Source organism: Anomalospiza imberbis, chromosome 25, assembly GCF_031753505.1.
Source record: "Anomalospiza imberbis isolate Cuckoo-Finch-1a 21T00152 chromosome 25, ASM3175350v1, whole genome shotgun sequence".
In the NCBI taxonomy this organism is placed as follows: Eukaryota; Metazoa; Chordata; class Aves; order Passeriformes; family Viduidae; genus Anomalospiza; species Anomalospiza imberbis.
Genome location: NC_089705.1, coordinates 6,430,135 through 6,447,544, shown reverse-complemented (window position 1 = coordinate 6,447,544; position 17,410 = coordinate 6,430,135). Strand labels below are relative to the sequence as shown.

The 17,410-nt window shown below is 52.3% G+C and overlaps 2 protein-coding genes across 3 annotated transcripts in view; both read right to left on the bottom strand.

Moving 5' to 3' along the window:
• Positions 1-759: 759 nt before the first annotated feature.
• The window catches only part of HMGN2 (high mobility group nucleosomal binding domain 2), a 46,686-nt gene continuing 30,035 nt past the window's right edge, over positions 760-17,410 (bottom strand). The window contains exons 2-7 of the mRNA XM_068172504.1: positions 4,119-4,142; positions 3,464-3,508; positions 3,031-3,060; positions 2,410-2,460; positions 1,993-2,088; positions 760-1,645 (exon numbers count right to left, since the gene is read on the bottom strand). Of these exons, the coding sequence (XP_068028605.1) occupies positions 1,610-1,645; positions 1,993-2,088; positions 2,410-2,460; positions 3,031-3,060; positions 3,464-3,508; positions 4,119-4,133 (273 nt within the window). The 5' untranslated portion in view covers positions 4,134-4,142 and the 3' untranslated portion in view covers positions 760-1,609. The remainder of the gene's footprint in view (positions 1,646-1,992; positions 2,089-2,409; positions 2,461-3,030; positions 3,061-3,463; positions 3,509-4,118; positions 4,143-17,410) is intronic.
• On the bottom strand, positions 5,449-16,213 carry DHDDS (dehydrodolichyl diphosphate synthase subunit). 2 transcript variants are annotated; one of them, XM_068172502.1, is made up of 10 exons: positions 16,139-16,213; positions 15,068-15,151; positions 14,131-14,247; positions 13,473-13,615; positions 12,731-12,847; positions 12,455-12,556; positions 11,692-11,806; positions 10,486-10,593; positions 7,323-7,564; positions 5,449-5,902 (listed from the first exon to the last, which is right to left on the bottom strand). In XM_068172502.1, exons 2-9 carry the CDS (start codon positions 15,128-15,130, stop codon positions 7,328-7,330), a joined length of 1,002 nt encoding a protein of 333 aa, XP_068028603.1. In that variant the 5' UTR covers positions 15,131-15,151; positions 16,139-16,213; the 3' UTR covers positions 5,449-5,902; positions 7,323-7,327. The 2 variants fall into 2 exon arrangements, with proteins under 2 accessions (XP_068028603.1, XP_068028602.1); XM_068172501.1 differs by lacking the exon at positions 5,449-5,902 and having other exon boundaries at positions 5,963-7,564.

Genomic DNA, 17,410 nt, shown 5'->3' with positions numbered 1-17,410 from the left:
GCGTGCAGCCGCTCCAGGACACTTCCAGCACTCCCGACAGCGGAAATTTCTGCATGTGAAACTCTGCCCTGCTCGTTTTCACTGGATTCCCTCTGAAATCAGCACAGGTTGAAACAGGTCACTGAACTTAATCACAAACAGACACTGAAATCCCAGGGAAAGCCAAGCAGAGATGGAAAAAATATTCCATCTGACAGTCAACTGAAGGAGACATTTACACAGGGGGGTTTGGGTTTGGCTCTGCTCTGGAGTCTAAGTAGCAATTATAAAAATGGTGCATTTTTACTCAAAAAAAATCTCGTCTCCTGCTTAGTCACTACCCCAGCCAGGTCTGGATTCGATTAGCAGGAGCAACAATATTCAAGTTTAAGTGCAGAAATGTAACACATCATCAGTTTTATGGAGCCAGTTCTGGTTTCACTCCCAAGAAAAGCTCACCAGAATTTCACTTTTGTCTGCAGCAAGATCACTGTATTGCTCCCAGTTTTGTACAGTGCTACGTTTTAGAAAATAAATTGTCTCAGTAGATTCACTTACATGTTCCATTTTCAGCCTCCAAGTAAGCCAAGGCTCTAAAAACATCCTGCAGTGATCTAGCTTTTAGGCAAGGAAACCTCGCTTTTAGGTAAGGAAATCTCGCTTTTCAGGTGTGAATTACAACAATTAATAATCTGAATGAAAACACAAACACAGACATGCACAAAGCAAATGTTTTCAAACCACATGAAGCGAAGGTAGGAGAAATTAGAGAGCATTAAGAACAGTCCAAGCCAAACCGTATCCAGCTTTATTAAAGGTACTTTTCATGAACAATCATGGTAATTTAGGCAGGACATGGGCTACAATCTGCAACATTTTACAACAACTGTCAAACTCCCCTCCCGTTGTGGACTACTGCAATGGAGAAGCAGCTAAAAACCGTAAGAATCTTCAGCCTGCACTTGTAAGAGGGCAAAGTTTAGAGTGAGGGTGGACAGGTTCACATCCGCGCGTTGTCTGACAACTCTGCACAAAGCCACCCTGACTTTGAGAGGAAAGCAAACTTGAGAGGCAGATTTCTGAATCTGAGGGTCCACAATAGAAAAGAGGAAGGGCAGCTCCTTTCTGAGCCCGTACATCCCAGACTGGACACCAGAAATCCGGACCACGCGACAGCAGAACGTCCCAGAACGCCAGTTCTGCTGCGGTTTGGGGTGACGGGCTCCGGGTGAACAGGGGGGCACCAGAGGAGAACTGGTGGCATTGGGATTTGGAGTAGGCAACAGCACCTTGGGGGCTCTGATGTTCACTTGGACGTTAACTGACACGCAGCACGGGGGAATCCCTTCTTCCTCCCTGCAGGAAGGGCCCTTCTTCCAAAAACTGGGGGACTGGCAAAAGCTTTTCTTATTAAAACGTAGGTTTTGAGAAATAGACTAAATGACATTTGTCCCCAGTGCCCCCCACCCTCCCCTCCCCCCAGAACACAACAATGAAGCGGTCTGTGTGCTAACAACATAGCTTAAAAAAAAGTAAACCAAAATTCTGCATTGTTATAAAACTTGATAAAAAATAGTATTTCAAACTGTACAGTCACCAGAAGTACACAGTTATCAAAAATTCACACGTTTTACTTGGCTTCACCAGCACCTTCGGCTTTCTGTGCCTGAAAAGGAAAAGGGGAACAAGTCAACACATTAAAAATATGGACACCCATTTTTCTATATAGCAAAACCCTGAGCAGAAGAAATCCTCTCTGGGCTGCACAGCTCTGATTTTTAAGAAATTTAACATCTGTTGCACCGTAAAACACAACTTAGAAGTTGCTTATTGAACTCTGCAGAAGAACAGCAACTTCCATGTGGCAACATCCCCTGGCAAACAGACAACTTTAACTCTTCACCAACACCCCCCTGTGTGCTAAGCAACACTCCTCGCTGCCACAAGCCAAGACCTGTCCCGGTCCCAGAGGGACAGGAATCAATGCTGGTGCACAACAGGCTGCTGGGATACCTGGTCTGTTTTGGCATCTCCATTTTCTGCAGGGTTGTTTCCCTCCTTGCCAGCATCAGCTTTTCCTTTCTTCCCCTTGGGCACCTTCTCGCTCTTCTGTGAATGCAAGACAACATCTGCTGTCAGCCCCCAGCAGCCAGACAGAGCCACAGCCCCTGCGGGAGGGGTGTTGGCCCCAAAACAACACAGACACCGATGTTTGCTTGTTAAGGGATTGACAGCAAGTGTGAAGCCTTCACTTTGGTGTTTTTTATGCAAATTCTGTAAAATCGGCAAGTTTTAGTTCAGCTTTATGCAGCTCCATTTCCTCGCTACACAGCTGTTCATCAAAGGTTTGTCAGCTGTTATTATCGCCAGGCAATGCCAAAACTCATCACCCATTTATTTACCTCTCCAAACAGCCCTGACCCAACTCACCTTTGGAGCTGCTTTTTTAGGTTTGGGCTCTGGCTTGGGAGGAGCGGGCTTCTGCAAGGGAGAGAAAACCTGTGTTAGAGACTGGTGGAATGGTTTGGCTTGGGAGGACCTCACAACCCCCCCAGTGCCACCCTGCCATGGCAGGGACACGTCCCACTGTCCCAGGCTGCCCCAAGCCCCGTTCATCCTGGCCCTGGGCACTGCCAGGGATCCAGGGGCAGCCCCAGCTGCTCTGGGCACCCTGTGCCAGGGCCTGCCCACCCTCACAGCCAGGAATTCCTTCCCAATATCCCAGTCCTCTGGCAGTGGGAAGCCATTCCTCCTTGTCCTGGCACTCCAGGCCATTGTTCAAATCCTGCTCCAAAGAAACAAACGATTTTTTTTTTAAACATTCAGGCCAAATAGCTTAGCAATAGGAAAGCAAATAAAAACATTTGAAACTGCAGCAGCTATTTGGTTTGTCCATTATTTTACCACTCCCATAGCAGCACACAATGGGGCAGGTCCTTAAGGCCGGGACTTAATTTCCACCTCCAGCGCGGGCACACATTTACACACCCAGAGGTCATGTGTAAAACCACCAAGTGCTGTGACAGCTCTGCCCAGCAAGGGGATACTCACAGCAGATAACCTCGCTGATCTCCGCTGTGGCTGTTGGAAAAGGAGAACGGTTCTATTGAAATGCCATGGAACATGAACTCTCAAAGTCTCACAAACTTGTTCTCTCCCCAAAGTAGTAAAACCACAGAAATTATGTTTATAGTTCTTTAGTTTAAAGAAATTAATGTGGTAGTTTCCCAGTTTCCCTTTTTCTGTGTTCTCAAGAAACATGATGTTAGGCCATTGAAATTAGTAACAGCTAATGATAGTTGGGTAGATTATTCATGGTTAAAGTAGACTTCTCATGGTTAAAAAACAGTTAAGACTTTGAAAAGTCAGAATCAATTGAGACCAACCCTCCCCCCTACTCCTCAGTTATTCTGATGACGTTAAACCTCATCTTCCAACTGAAACACTTGATGATCCAACTTTCTCAAAACACTGAACTTCTTACCTCATCCTTAACTTTGGCCTTATCGCCCTTGGTCTCTCCTTCAGCCTGGGGACACGGACACAGGTTGCAGGGACAAGCGACGGACAGCATTCCCAGCGCCCAGCCGCGGTTTTCACCCCCCCGTCTCAAGGGGAACATCCCCATCCCACCCGCGGCGGGCACCGGCCCCTCCCCGCGGGGCCGGGGCGGGGGATGCCGGGGCACAACCCCGCACCGACGCAGCCCAGGCGGGGCGGGAGCCGCCGCCGCCGCCTCCCCGGGCCGTGTGCGGGGCCCGTGCGGGGCCCCCTCAGGGCGGGCTCCCCCTGCCGCCCCCGCCGTTTTGGCGGCAAAGCTCCGCCGCCGCTTCCCGCCCTTTCCCGCCCCACACCGGCGCTCCCCTCCCCCCCCTCCTCCCGCACCGACCTCCCGCCAAAACCAACCGGTTCGGACCGGCGGGGACCGCCCGCCCCCGCGGCCCTGGCCGGTGACGGGCCCCGCGCCGCCCCCAGCCCCGGTGAGGCCTCGCTCCTCCGTTACCGCCCCGAACGCGGGAGGAGGGGGGGGGGGGAGCGCGTAGTCCCGCCCCCCCTCCCACAGGCGGCTCCGTGAGGGGGGAACGGACACCGTGAGGGGGGAGAGCACGGCGGGGGTGGGGGGCGGCAGCTGCACGTACCTTTCTCTTCGGCATGGCTCCGCGCGTGTGACCGCGAGTGTGGCTGCGAGTGTGAGTGCGTGAGGGAGAGCGGAGCGCGCTGGGCGGCGTGAGGGGGCGGAGGGAGCGGCGCAGGGAGGCGGGGGTGGGGGAGCCGGGCGCGCTGGGCGGCGGGGGGCTGCGGGCGCGGAGCGGGGGAGCGGTGCGCGGGGCTGCACCCGGCGGGCTGCGCTGGTCCCGACCCCACTAATTGGAATCGGGTGTTTATAAAGTTTTATATAGAGCCGGACGCGGCCCAACCGGTTCCAGCCGGATCCCCGCCGCCCCGCGCGCCCATTGGCCCGCGGGGGTCACGTGGGGTGGGGCCAAGGCGGGGAGCGAAGGCGGGGATGGGGGGGGGGGGGTGAATGGCGCGCGCGCCCCCCCCCGCCCCGTGCGCGCGCGCGGGAAACCCGCGGGGGGGATGGGATGGGATGGGATGGGATGGGAAAAACGGGGAGGAAAAGGTGAAAATTCGGGATGTGCGCAGCGGCTCGGGGCGGGGGGGGGGAGGGAAAGAAGGTGTGCGGAGGGAGGACACCCCCCCCCATCCCGCGCGCAGGTGAGCGGAGCTGTTCGTTCAGCACCTCCGGCCCCGCGGGGCCCCCCGCGCCCCGAGGGGCTCCCGGGGGAGCCGCCGGGAGCCGCTTTTCCCGCAAAAACGCGGGAGATGCGGAGCGCTGCATCCCAGCGAGGAGGCGGCAGTGCTGGAAGGAGAGAGAAAAATGTTAAAAAGCAATACAATGACGTTAAATCAATTCACACAGGTGCCTGCTGCTGGTGCCAAGGGACTCGGGAAGTTGGGCTCCTTCCAAGAGAGGACATTCCTCACACCTGGCACAGCCACAGCCCGTGTGCTACAAATCTAGCTAGAGATCTTCATCACCGCTTCACTGTGCCCTAAACTTTTCACTTTTCAGTTCAACCTCGTTCAGAAAAACACCCCAAGGAACAGCCTTTCCCCCCCTTCCCTGCCCAGGTAAATTCAGGCTTCTTCAGACCTCAGCTGCACATCTTTCCAGCCTTGCTGATCTTCCCCATCCTCAAGCCATATAAATTGATGATGGAGGGTCTGTTCTCACTGACAGAAGCCTGTGGCTCTATTCCCACAGATTCTCTGGATAGATGCACTCCTGAAACTCTGGAGTTTGCCTGGGCAACTCATCTCCACCCTCTGACAAAGGAAAGCCCACAGGGAAAAGAACTGCAATTGCATTTTCTGGAATATCTGATGCAGGTGGAATGTACAAGGTCAGGTAACAGGAACCTTTTGCCACTGCTTGAAGGACTCTTCCTCCTCCCCTACTCCAGTGATGCCTTTTATAAAATGGATTAAAACTTTCCATACAAGTATTTTATAAACCAGATCCTTCACTTACCTCACCTGCAACAGGACCAGCACTTTGTGGGAAGCCACCACTGTGGCTGTTGTCACCTGTAGAGTCATAACACAACGGAAAACTTTTTTTTTTTTTTTTTCCAAAGGCAAAAATGCATTTTTTTGGGTAGAAGAGTCTCCCCATCAGCCTGGCAAAGCAGACTGGAGAGTTTCCATCTCATGGAGAGTACTCTGTTTCCACAGTTTCCTGAAACATGGAGAAAATAAAGTACAGCAAAACAAGTTTTAAATCAAAACAGCTCTCATCATCTCAGCACATTTTTATCCAAATTCTCTTTGCTACTTACTGTTATGGTTTGAGGTGGTGAAGCCGCACACAGCTTCACTCGGACAGGCTTTGGGGTATCAGCAAACTGCTCACACCACACTGTAAAAATAACCTTCAAATCATTCCCAGGCTAACAGGAGTCACATGAGGAGTCTGTCACAGGTTAAATATTATTATATTCAACCTGGGTTCCAGCTTTATCACACCTTAAAAGAAGCAGCTCTACATACTTTTAAACATTCAGGTTATTTTTAAATAACTTTGGTATTAATATACTTTATTCCCAGTTTGACTACACAGCTCTTCACAATCACAGGCCAAGTGCTCAGTGTGCAGCACTTACAAGGCTGTTAAATCTGCATTTTTTTGTGGTTTTCACCTGGAGGTAAGAAGAAACACTTCAAACCCAGCAACAGCTGGTACTGCCACACATGTGTGTGCATCAGGAGCAAAAATAAAGACATTTTCAGTTATTTTGATCGTGGGGACGGAAACCAGGAGGAATGAGAGATGGAAACAACCTTGGAAATCAGCTTGTCCATCTCCCTGCCAATGGAAAACTGAGAAGAAGTAATACTCCACAGCTGCTCTGGCCACTCCCATTAGTATCAGCCAAACTGCCCTTCTGAACCATTTTGGCTGGGGTCAGAGGTTGGTTTTGGCTACTGAATTCCTGAATTAAGCCCACCCTCATTCCCTGCAACTCCCTCAGAGGGTTTGGCATATGGTAGCCATCACCTGTGTTTAGCCAATTTCCTTTCCTTCCTGAGAAGGTTCATTCCCAACCAATCCTTTTTTCCTGCCTGCCCAGAGCCTTTCCCAAGGTCAGTGTGGTCCAACACCAGCACCTTCTGCACCTGGCTTTTCTCCACACACACTGCTCAGGAGAGATCTCAGAACCTGCTGAAGCTTTGGAGCAGCTTTTTGTCTTTACAGCAAGGCTGGGAACCCTTCCTTTAGCTCTCCGGAAACCAGGAGTGGATACAGCCCACCCAGCAGTCAGGTGGGGAAAAGACAAGATGCTCTCAGTGAGCAGGCAGCGGGGAATGTCCCTGACACCAGGAATAATCCTCTCCCTGCAGAAAGCAGGGCTCTCTTGATGGGACAGCAGAGGACATCTCAACAGAAGATTCCCTACTGCAAAGCCATGGAAAGAACCTGAGCCCAGACTGATTTAACAGGACTGAACTGGTCAGGCTGGGCCAGTTCAGGAGGAATCAGAGAACTGGAGGAGGCTCATTGCAGTTAACTTCTTGTCACCGGAACACCTGGCCTGTCGAGGACCCAGCAGGCTGCAGGTATCTGTCACCAGGGCAGGGAGGCGACACAGGACGGCTCCACCTTCCTCAGCAGCATCACAGAGCAGGAGAGTTCACAGTAGCCATCCCTGCTCCGGGCAGGGCCAGCGGGACGGGAGCTCCTGGAGCAGCCCTGGCTGCCCACGGCAGGACCGCGCCGAGCCAGTCCCTCCGGGCAGCAGCTGCTCGCTGCGAACACCGTGTTCCCCAGAGCCCAGCACCTGTGTCATGCAGACACCGGACACAGTCTCTCGAAGAAGTCTGCTCTCTTGTGCTCCAGGGCCTGCAGGAAGCCCTGGATCCTCTCCTCCCGCAGGGCCGTGCATTTCTGCAGCAGCGTCCGCCGGCGCCGCGAGTCTCCGTGGGGCACGCGCCCTTCCTGCTGCAGCTTCTTGGTCACGTAAGCCTGGTCCCTCTCCATCTGCTGTCGCCTCCTCTCCTCCAGGTAGGAGTCTCTGGCCTTCTGGAGTGAAAAGCAGCGGGTGTTAGCACCTTAGCTGGCCTCTCAGCTCACCTGTGGTACGGGGGGCACAGACAGCCTCCACCTGGCCATGGGTCTGCAGGTTCACTCAAGGCTGGCTCTGGGTCTGCCTCCTCCACCTTGAGGCAGCCTGCTTGACTGGTTACAAAAAATACAGGGATATCCTTCTGGGCCTTGCCTCCAAGACACAGCTCTGCTCAGAGCATTAACTCCTAGTGAGAACAGATAAAAGTCAGGACAGATTGTGGGAAAACGCTCAGATAGTGGAATCAGAGAGGAATAGCTACAGGAGAGCTCTTGAACCCCAGACTTGCACACTTTTATCCTCACCAGTGTTATCACAGCATTTTTGATCCTATTTCCCTGGCTGCTGAAAGGTTTTAGGGGATTCCAAACCATGACTTACAGGGCGATTCTTCGAGATGATCCAGTATTGAGCTTTAGAACAAAAGCAGGAATAAGCTCAGCATTCCCAGATTTCTGTGATCTAAGGGTGTACTGGCTTGAGACACAGCAGGAGAAAGGCAAAGGCAGAAGCCATCCTTGTCTACCCTTCAAGTATTTGAAATATTTTGTTGTAGAACATCACTTTCAGATTTCTCCTTATAGCACACATCCTAGCCTGCAGCTTCCAACAGCAAAAACACATCAGCAGGCAGGAATATTGAGGTTCTATTTTTAAGAACTGTAAAACTGGTCACTGTGACATAAACTGATGCACACACACACTTGGGAAGTGCTGGTCTTTCAAACAAGCAAGAAGAATAATTACTCTAATGAGAGCCTGACTCACTCATCCCCACACTTTTCCTGAGCCCAAGGCAGCTATAGCTCTGGAAATTAGCTTTTGTTGTGCTGGCAGTGTGAGCAAACTCACTGAATGGATGCACTCCAGGGCTGACTTGAACTGCAAGGATCATCATCAGCCTGCTGAGCAGAAGACTTCAATCCCTCAAAGTGCAATTCTGTTTATTGCCCAGAAAAGACTCAGCTCGCCACTGCAGGGGCACGCTGGCCAGCCAAACCCTGCATTCCTTCCCAAGATCTACCAGGTACCAAAAGCAGGGTGCAGCTGATCCTGGGGCTCCATGGAGAGCAACAACCAGCTGGGAAATGAAATGACAGCCATGAAAATGGCTCCATGAATGGGGCTCCATGGAGAGCCATGGAGAACCAGCTGGGAAATGAAATGGCAGCCATGAAAAGTGATGCTGTTTGAGCTGATGGAAGGAGGAGATTTTTTGTCCAGTACCTCCAAATCAAGGGGGGTTTCTGTACCTTGTCACCCCTTTCATCCTGCTGCCCATCCACATCCCAAAAGCAGCAGCACATTCCCAAAACACACACAGCTGCTGTAAAACATCCTGGCTTCTCAGCAAGTCCCCCCCAGCCCCACCATCCTCACTGACAGCAACCCTTCCACCACGAGAATTTGCTTTGTGACCTCTTTTGGATTTCAAGATCTCCTATTTTAAATTAAAAAGACCCAGCACTTAAATCTCAGTTCCTCTGAGGGAGAAGCCCTCCCTTTGCACAGTTGTGAGGGTTCCCTGGAAAAAAAGGCCAGCCTCAGACACTGCAAAGTGGCTCTTACAGGGAGAAAACTGACCAGAGAACAAATGTGGACAATGAGAAACCTTGATAATAGCATGGCATGAACACATCCAGCCACCAACCAGAACTAAGAAAAGATGAGAATAGCTGGGAACAGAAGCTGCATTTGTTGCCTGTCAGAAACCAGCACCAGGAGCAAAGTCAGAACAGTGACCTTACTGTTCCAGACAGAGGCCAAGCTCATGGCAATGACAAACACTACTGCCTTTTTTGCTTCCCTCTTCATGCAGAAGGTGAACTGACATTAGTTGTACTAATACAATGAATTGCTGGTAGGAAAAGGGCAGACTTGGGCCAGAAATAGGAACAAAAGAAGTTAAGGACATGGAGAGTTTGGATGCTGCCAGACTGGCTGCACTTGATTGAATTCAGCCATAACCACAACTGGCTTTAATCTCTTTGACAACTTTCAGGGGTGAGCAAGGTCCCTGAAGGTAGAAAAGGGCAATGTAATGCCTGTTTCTAAAAGGAGGACCCAAATAATTAAGGAACAGACACATTCAGCAGTGAGATATGGTGGGGATGAAGAGCTGCCACACCGAGGTCCTTCTGCCAGTCACTACTGCCCCCCACATTTCTCCATCAAGAGGTCCAGCTCCCACACTTGTTTTGCTTAAAAATAGCCAAACTACTATCTCACTACTGAATTGGCCACCTGTATCAGAACCAGGCCAGGGAGAGCTCAGGGCAACAGATCTAAAAGGAGAGGAACAATGTCAGTGAGCAATAGGAACAATCCCTTCAGCAGGTACATCTGGACCCACCAGAAAGAGGACACTTGTCCACAGACTCACAGCTCAGGCTGCCTCATTTCAGCTCCCAGAAAGGAAACACTACACCCACTAGTTACAACCCTAAAAACAACAGTGGAGTTAGAGGAAGAGCATGGGAGCACTCCCTGCTTGTTCCAGTGCGAGCAGAGCACGTGCTTACAGCACTGATGAAGTGCCTGGGTTGAACTGGCAGATTTCACCCTGTGGCAGAGCAGGAGTGTTCACTGGGTCTGTGAGGTCTGGGACAGATGCTCCAGCTGGTGGAATGAGCAATGAGTAACAGAGACAGTGCTGACTTTGGATATTTTGGGTCTTGCTGAAAGTAGAGGAGTCTGGCCACACACCAAGGTGTTGTAACAAGCCACAAGGATACAGGAGAAGCCACACATGAGCTGCTACTGAAACAAGATCTTAACTAACAACCACTGCTCCCACTTTGCAGCCTCTCACCTGATCTCCAGCTGCTGTGCAGGTAACACAGGGGTTGGGCTTTCCACTTCCCCAAGGCTCCCTTACCTGTAAAGCACTGTAGTTCATCTGGAACTGAAGGATAGCTTCACACAAGTTCCAAAAGGAATATTCTGGCCACAAGACTGATTGAAACACCAGGCATGAATGGGATGTCTGCAGAAAGGAAGATCGCCAACAATTTAATCATTGAGCAAGAGAAAAAGTCATTAAATGCAACTCTGTTGGGCAAACTATGCCACTTTCCCCACAAAGGTTTTACCTAGGCTGTGTTATCAGATTCTACTTAAAGTGAGGTAAAAACCACCTAGGAGAGTCTGAAATTGCACAATGTAGAGTCCTTCTAATTAGTTTTCAATGCTGGGACACCAGTCATCCACTCCTGCAAAGGCATCAGCAGAATTCTTTCTATTGCTGTGCTGGTCTTCAGAGAGGTATTTTTAATAGCTTAAGCATCACAGACTTATAAAAAACCTAAAATAGCAACACTGGAGTACCAAAGGCTAAGGGAATAACAGTTGAACTGAGGATCAGGACATGACATTTAAGCCATTCTTCCAATGACATCTCATGATATTCCTTACTGCCCACTCATGGCATTCAAACTGCTTAATGAAGCCAAGAGCTGTGGTGCACTGAAGATATCCTTGAGCTGGATGATGAAAGATTTCAAGTCAAAACCTATTTTTGCCACCAAGATCCTCACAGTCTGAGGTAAATATTTTCCTATGATGACTGCTGAAACAGTCCAAGACTTAACAGGACTCCTCTACCACCGAGAGGAGCAAGCAAAGTGTTATTTTATAGCATCAACACCACCCAGGGTATAGGTGCGCCCAAAAATAGGGGAGGAGAGGGGATGCCTTGGTAGGTAACCACAGCTCAGGCCAGACAACTTCTGAGAACTTGCCAATTAAATAATTTGGAATGGGAATAATTTGATGTGGTTGCCTAAAGGCAATTGGGTTTTGGCTCCAAATTGTACGTATAAAATAACACGTGAGCTTCAGCTGAAGCAACTCCACTCAAATGTTCTCTACAAACAAGTAATTATCCAAAGGTGAGGAGAGGAGCTAAGGGATGGGAATTCATGATTTTAGGCAAACACAGATCTGCCAGAAACAGATTTCTCAGAGGTGCCCCAGCATGCAGTCCATCCTGGAAGCTACCTAACGCCAGCAGAAGGAGTCAGTGGAACACCAGCACCCTCTGGGGCAAAGATGGAATACCCCAAGGAGAGAACAGAGACTTTACCTGCCAGAGCAAGAAATCGCTGAGGCGAACCTCTCCAGAGGTTCTTATCAGCAGGTCTGGGTCAGGGGAGTTGTTGGTGTACAGACACTTATCCAGCAGCGATTCAGACACGTCACTAAAAGAGACACAGTTTATTAGACACCCTTCCTGACCTGATGGATGTGGCACAAACCAGAATTAAGGGTTTTACGTAAACTCAGGGCTGCAAAAACTGGGTGGTGGAGCCGAACCACAGACAGTCATCAACTTGCTTCTTTTAGACACTGCTGTCTGCTCCACAGGCTATTCCAAATGCTATTTCAGCCCCCAGAGCATCCCACTCCATGCTCTTTGAAACATAACACAGTGGTGGAAGCAGACTGTGAGGGCTTCCATCTAGAGCAGGGAGCAGAGCGTAACTATTCCTTCTCCTTCAGGGTGGAAGAACAGTGCAGCATTCATGATTCATCTGTTGTTTGACCTCATAGCTAAGACTGTCAGCCAAGCAGCCAATTGTTGTGGCATAAAATCTGCCTTCACATTTAAACTAACTTAAGACACAGACCTAATTTCTCTTCTGTCTTGCTTGTGTATCTATCACCATGGTAACTGAAATAATAAAAGCCAAACATTGCATAGTAACTTTAAGTCATTTGTTCCAGTCACACTGGTTTAATGAGATCTATTTAAAAGCCACTTGGCTTCTGAGAGGTTTCTCATGCAGTGTGAGTGGTAAGACAGGCAGGATTCATCCAAAAGCCTCACAGAGAAAGCCAAGAGTTACCTGGGTTCCAGCAGTCCTTGTTCCACCCCCCAGGCCATCTCCCTGACAGCATTGCTGATCTCATGCCTCGATGTGTAAGCAAAGCAGACATTCAGAAAGCACCTGCACAGAGGAAAAGATGTGAAAGGCTCATCCTGGGAAGGCCCAGCAGATGACAGTGATGTGTGCTTGAAGGACCAAGAAGAAAAAAGAGGTGTAGCATGTCTGACAAGTCCCAGCCCTCAGGAAGAGGAGGAAGACGTGAGGTATCAGCTCTTTAAACTGGGTGTCACTTACTTGTTGTAGTTCCTGGTTGCCAGCACAGCTTGGGCAATCAGCTCCTGGATATCCACAGGCAGGAGGGGCAGATCCCCGAGGACACGGATGCACACCCCGTGCTTCTTCAGGTTCTCCCTGCACCCAACCACAGTGGGGACCACAGAAAACACATCAGTCTCTAGTGCACAAGTGCCAACATCCACCCACAGCTTCAGCAAAACTGGGAACTGGAGAAAGGCAAAACCACCAAATGGTTTTCAGGTGTGCAAAACTGGCTGAGATTTGATCATCCCAAACCATCCCATAAAGGCACAGTGATCATTCCCCACACCAGTTTCTGAGGTACAGACATGACCAAAGGACCAGGACACGATCCCAGATCAGGCATCCCTACCTGCGGAGGCTTAGAATACAACCATAGGCTCTGGGCACCCCCAACTAACCAAAAATTAGGACAAAGCTTTGATATTTCATGAAAACAACATCTGGCGCTCCGTGTTTCTGATTGTGCTGTGTTTATCTGAAAGCGGTCCTCGTCCCCATGGTTTGGATGGCACAGTTGTCCCAAATCTGAGGCGCAGGGGGAGCGTGCATGCAAAGAGCTCTACACCCCACCCAGGCAGGCACAGCCCCTCCAGTCTCTGACTGCAGATGGGGAAGGCTCTCCTCATTAATCCATTCTCCCAGCTCGGAACATCCCTGCAATTCATCATGGCCTGCCCCAGTTCCACCCTGTGGGACACACGTGGGGGACTCTTACTGCTCCTCCAGGAGGCGGCTGAACTTCTGTCTGGCCAGGTCCATGAGCCCATCCACCTCCTCCTTGGAGCGTTTGAAGTTCTCAATGCTGAAGGCATAAACTGTCACCTCCCGAATGCCCAGGTTCAAGCACCACCGCAGTGTCTGCAAGAAGACAAAATGTAACAATCAGGCCGTGTAAAACCTTCCTGTGGTTTCCCACCAGGCCAGGACTGCATCAAAAGGAAGGACTATCAGAAATATGTAGCCCCTAGATGTGAACTTCAGATTCATTTTAAAGAACAGGAGGAAAATATCACTATCTGAAGATGAGAATCCATCACAGGGAACTCATCCAGCCAGGAAAAGCACCACTGGTTTATAAATTAAATAATACTGTACCTTTCAAAACCTTTTCAAAGAAAGTCAACCTGTTTCACAGAAACAAAATCCTTGAGATCTGTAAGGTAGATACTTTAATTAAGTGCAAAACCGAAGAAAAAACCAGCTGAATAGAATGACTCTGCAAGATAACACAGAGAGGGAGGAGCTGGAGTTGTGAATCCTGATGATGAACAGCAGCTCCAAGGAAGAGTGGAGAGAAGGAACACAGGACACCAGTCCAGCAGCAAACCCAGCTCAAACTCCCACCACACAAAGGCAGAAAACATCCTCCTCACCTGTGCCAGCTTATCAAAGCCTTGGGAATGTCCCTGCTGCCTCTCCACGTGACACTTCTGGGCGTAGCGGCGATTGCCATCCATGATGAAGGCAACGTGCTTGGGCATTGGACCTGCCTGGAAAACAGGGAGAAGCACAGGAGACCAGCAGGTGAGCAGGGCTGTCCCCACAGCCAGCTCAGCCCCTGTCCCCAGCAGCCCTGCGTGCCCCCAGGGGTGCAGGGCTGTCTCCCTGCAGCTGGAATGAGCAGGGTGCTCGTTTCCTCTTTGCCAACCCGGTTTAGGGTCTCCAAAGAAACAGCTCAGTGCTGACAGCTGCCTGAACTAAAAAGCAGCTCTGCCCGCCCCACTCCTCTCAGGACAGAGCTGCAGTGCTCAGGAGCTCAGTGCTGCGGCAGCTGCAGCCACAGAGCAGGAGGAGGGCACACAGGGGGTTATGCTGCATTTTTTATTTCAGACCCCTTTTCACAGACACAGTTACCTTCAGAGAACACAAGAAAAGGCCATAAGACTTCCCCCCACAGAGAGGAGTGCTCCTTTCCACTGACCTCACAAGGGCAGCACCGTCAGTCTCAAGCCTGAGCAAGGAGAGAATTTTCCTGGAACCGGTGAGTTTTTGTTCCAATACTCAGTTTCATTCCTTCAAGTCCCAGCGTGAGGATGTCTCTTCTCTCCCTCCTTCCCATGCCCTGCCTCCCTGAGCAAGGGCACAGATCCTCATTGGCAAGCACTGCCTGCAGCCTTGCTCATTTGCAAGGCTAAGCCTAAGTAATCTCCCGCCCTGGGATGGAGTTTAGGGATGCACATCCAGTGCCAGCACTAAATGCAGCCTTGCCAACAATGCTCCCTTTCCAGAGCACTGCAGCCACTGAGACAGTTCCAGCCTGGAGAACCTGCCAGCTCTTCACCACAAAATCCACCCAAATCCATCCCTTACCTTAATGATGTTGGCACAGAACCTCTCTATGATGGTCAGCTCGCCCTCTCGGATCCACGACATTTTTTATTGAGAGCTCCTTTCCTTTTTCAAAGGGAAGATGAAAATGAAGGGGTTAAAGGTGATTGTTTGAGCCCAAAGCAAACAAAGCACCTGGGAAAAATCAGCTATGACTTGCTGCTCTGGAGCCCTTTACATTGTCTGTGCGAGTCCTTTGATAGGCAGGCCGTGGGGAAGCTCAAAAACAGGCGCTGGAATTTTCCAGCTGTGTCATCAGAGTGGATTCTGCACCAGCTGGTGCAAGGAAAACCATCCCCGAGTCCTGCAGCCTACAGGACCGGTTCGTACAGACCCACCCCAGCACGAGCAGCCCAGACCCGACCGCCTGGACTCCACGCCAGCATCCAGGGGCGGCAGCAGATCCAGTGACACGCAGGAGTTCATTCTCCGTGGAGGCTTTCTCGACCTCCTGCCCCGGGAAGGGATCCCCACCCACAGCCGCAAACATCAGAGCGAGGACCTGCCGCGCCTCGGGCTGCTGCTGGCCCTCCGACCGCTCGCCCTGCCCGCCTCGGGCTGAGCACACCCAGCGCCACCGCCGCCTGCTGACGGGCAGCTAACGGCGGGCAGCCCTTCGGGCGCGGTTTGACCCCGTGCTCCCAAAGAACGCCCTTCCGAGAGGGCTGCACGCCCGGGGCAGCGCCGGGAGGGCCGTGCCTCGCTGCCCGGCCCGGGCGGGCGCAGCCGGGAGCCGCAGCCCCCGGGAGCCCGTCCTGCCGCCGGCAGCGAGCGGAGCCGGCCGAGAGCGGGACGCGCACCCGGACGCTGCGGGTGCCTCCGGTCCCGGCAGCCCCCCGGGCCCTCCCGGGCGGGAAGCGCACGGTGGGGACGGGGCGTCCCTTAGGCCTCCGCCGGCTCCGTGAGGGGAGGGACGCGGCCGCCGGCGGGAGAGACACGGCGGAAGGAGACACAGCCCGCCCGCAACGCCCCCGCCGTGCCCGGGAAGCCCGGCTCGCCCCCGGTCCCTCCCGGTCCCTCCCGGTCCCTCCCGGTCCCTCCCGGTCCCCGTACCTGCCCCGGCGGCGCCGCCTCAGCCTCCGCCGGAGGGTGACGTGCCCTTCCGCTTACGTCACGCGGCGGCGGGGGCGGGGCCGCGCCTGCGCGGGGAGGGGGCGCTCTGAGGGGAGGGGAAGATGGCGGGGGGAGCTGTGAGGGGAGCGGGAGCTGCTGAGGGACAGGGCACGGGAATGGCGCCAGAGGGACAGAGGGCACGGGGAGGTTGGCAGGAAATTCCGCCTTTGGGAGGGTGGGGAGGCACAGGGTGCCCAGAGCAGCTGTGGCTGCCCCTGGATCCCTGGAAGTGGCCCAGGCCTGCTTGGACATGGGGGCTTGGAGCAGCCTGGGAAGGAAGATGGCCCTGCCGTGTCAGGGGTGGGATGGGATGGGATGGGATGAGCTTTAGTATCCCTTCCACCCAAAGCGGTCTGTGTTTCCGTGACAGGCTGGGGCACTTGTGGGGGCTGCAGGGGAGGTGGCCCTGCTGCCCCCGTTTGGGGTCTGGGCTCCTCGACCCCGGGGGAGAAAAACACAAGTAACCACACACAGAACGTCACCAGCAGCCATTGCCCATGGTCTTTATTAATTTTTTTTTTCCAGAAAAGAAAAAAAAAACCCCGCATTTTACATAGTTGGTACAAAAACAAAAATAAAATGAGCAGAAGGGGGGAAACCTGCAGCAGCAGGAACGGAGGACGGCGCTGCAGGGACTCCGGCAGGAATTGTCTTTGGGAAGTGTGAGTAGCCACTCAGGGGCCACCCTGAGCCCCACGCACACACAGCCACCCCACATCCCCTCCCTCCCGCCCCGTAAAACTTCACGCCTTTGACACGAACGCTTTGGTTGCTAGCAGTAAACATGGATTACATTCTTCCGTCTCCTCGTGGACATTTCTGGGACTCGAGGCTTTCGCCCCAGGGCAGACACCCCCTTGTGAGGGACATCTTTGTTTCGTTTCTCATACATTCAAACACTCCCGTGTCACAGCAGCACCCTGAGCGTGCCCGTCCTCCCCGACTGTCCCCTCATGCATAGTGCCCGTGGGCAGGGTGGGCCATGATGCAGCAATTCAGTTAATTATTGTCAGCAGAAGGGAAGAACCACAACGGCCAACAGGAGGAGATGCGAATCAATCCCATCTCGTCCAGTGTGGCTTCCCAGCACAGAGTCAAATCCCTGTTTTCTTAGATCCCAGCAGCCCGGGGGAAACCTGAGTGATTCCCTGTTTGCTTCAGCCCAGGGCAGGGATGGTTACAGAGCTCCCGCCTGGCAGCTCTGTGTGGGAG

What these genes read in the sequence shown, in the direction of transcription:
- DHDDS (XM_068172502.1), bottom strand. Translation starts at nt 15,130, where the DNA reads ATGTCGTGGATCCGAGAGGGCGAGCTGACCATCATAGAGAGGTTCTGT. An exon ending in GCGATTTCTTGCTCTGGCAG is followed by an intron (nt 10,594 to 11,691) that starts GTAAAGTCTCTG and finishes TCCTTTCTGCAG; the next exon opens with ACATCCCATTCATGCCTGGT. An exon ending in TGAACTACAGTGCTTTACAG is followed by an intron (nt 7,565 to 10,485) that starts GTAAGGGAGCCT and finishes TTTTCACTCCAG; the next exon opens with AAGGCCAGAGACTCCTACCT.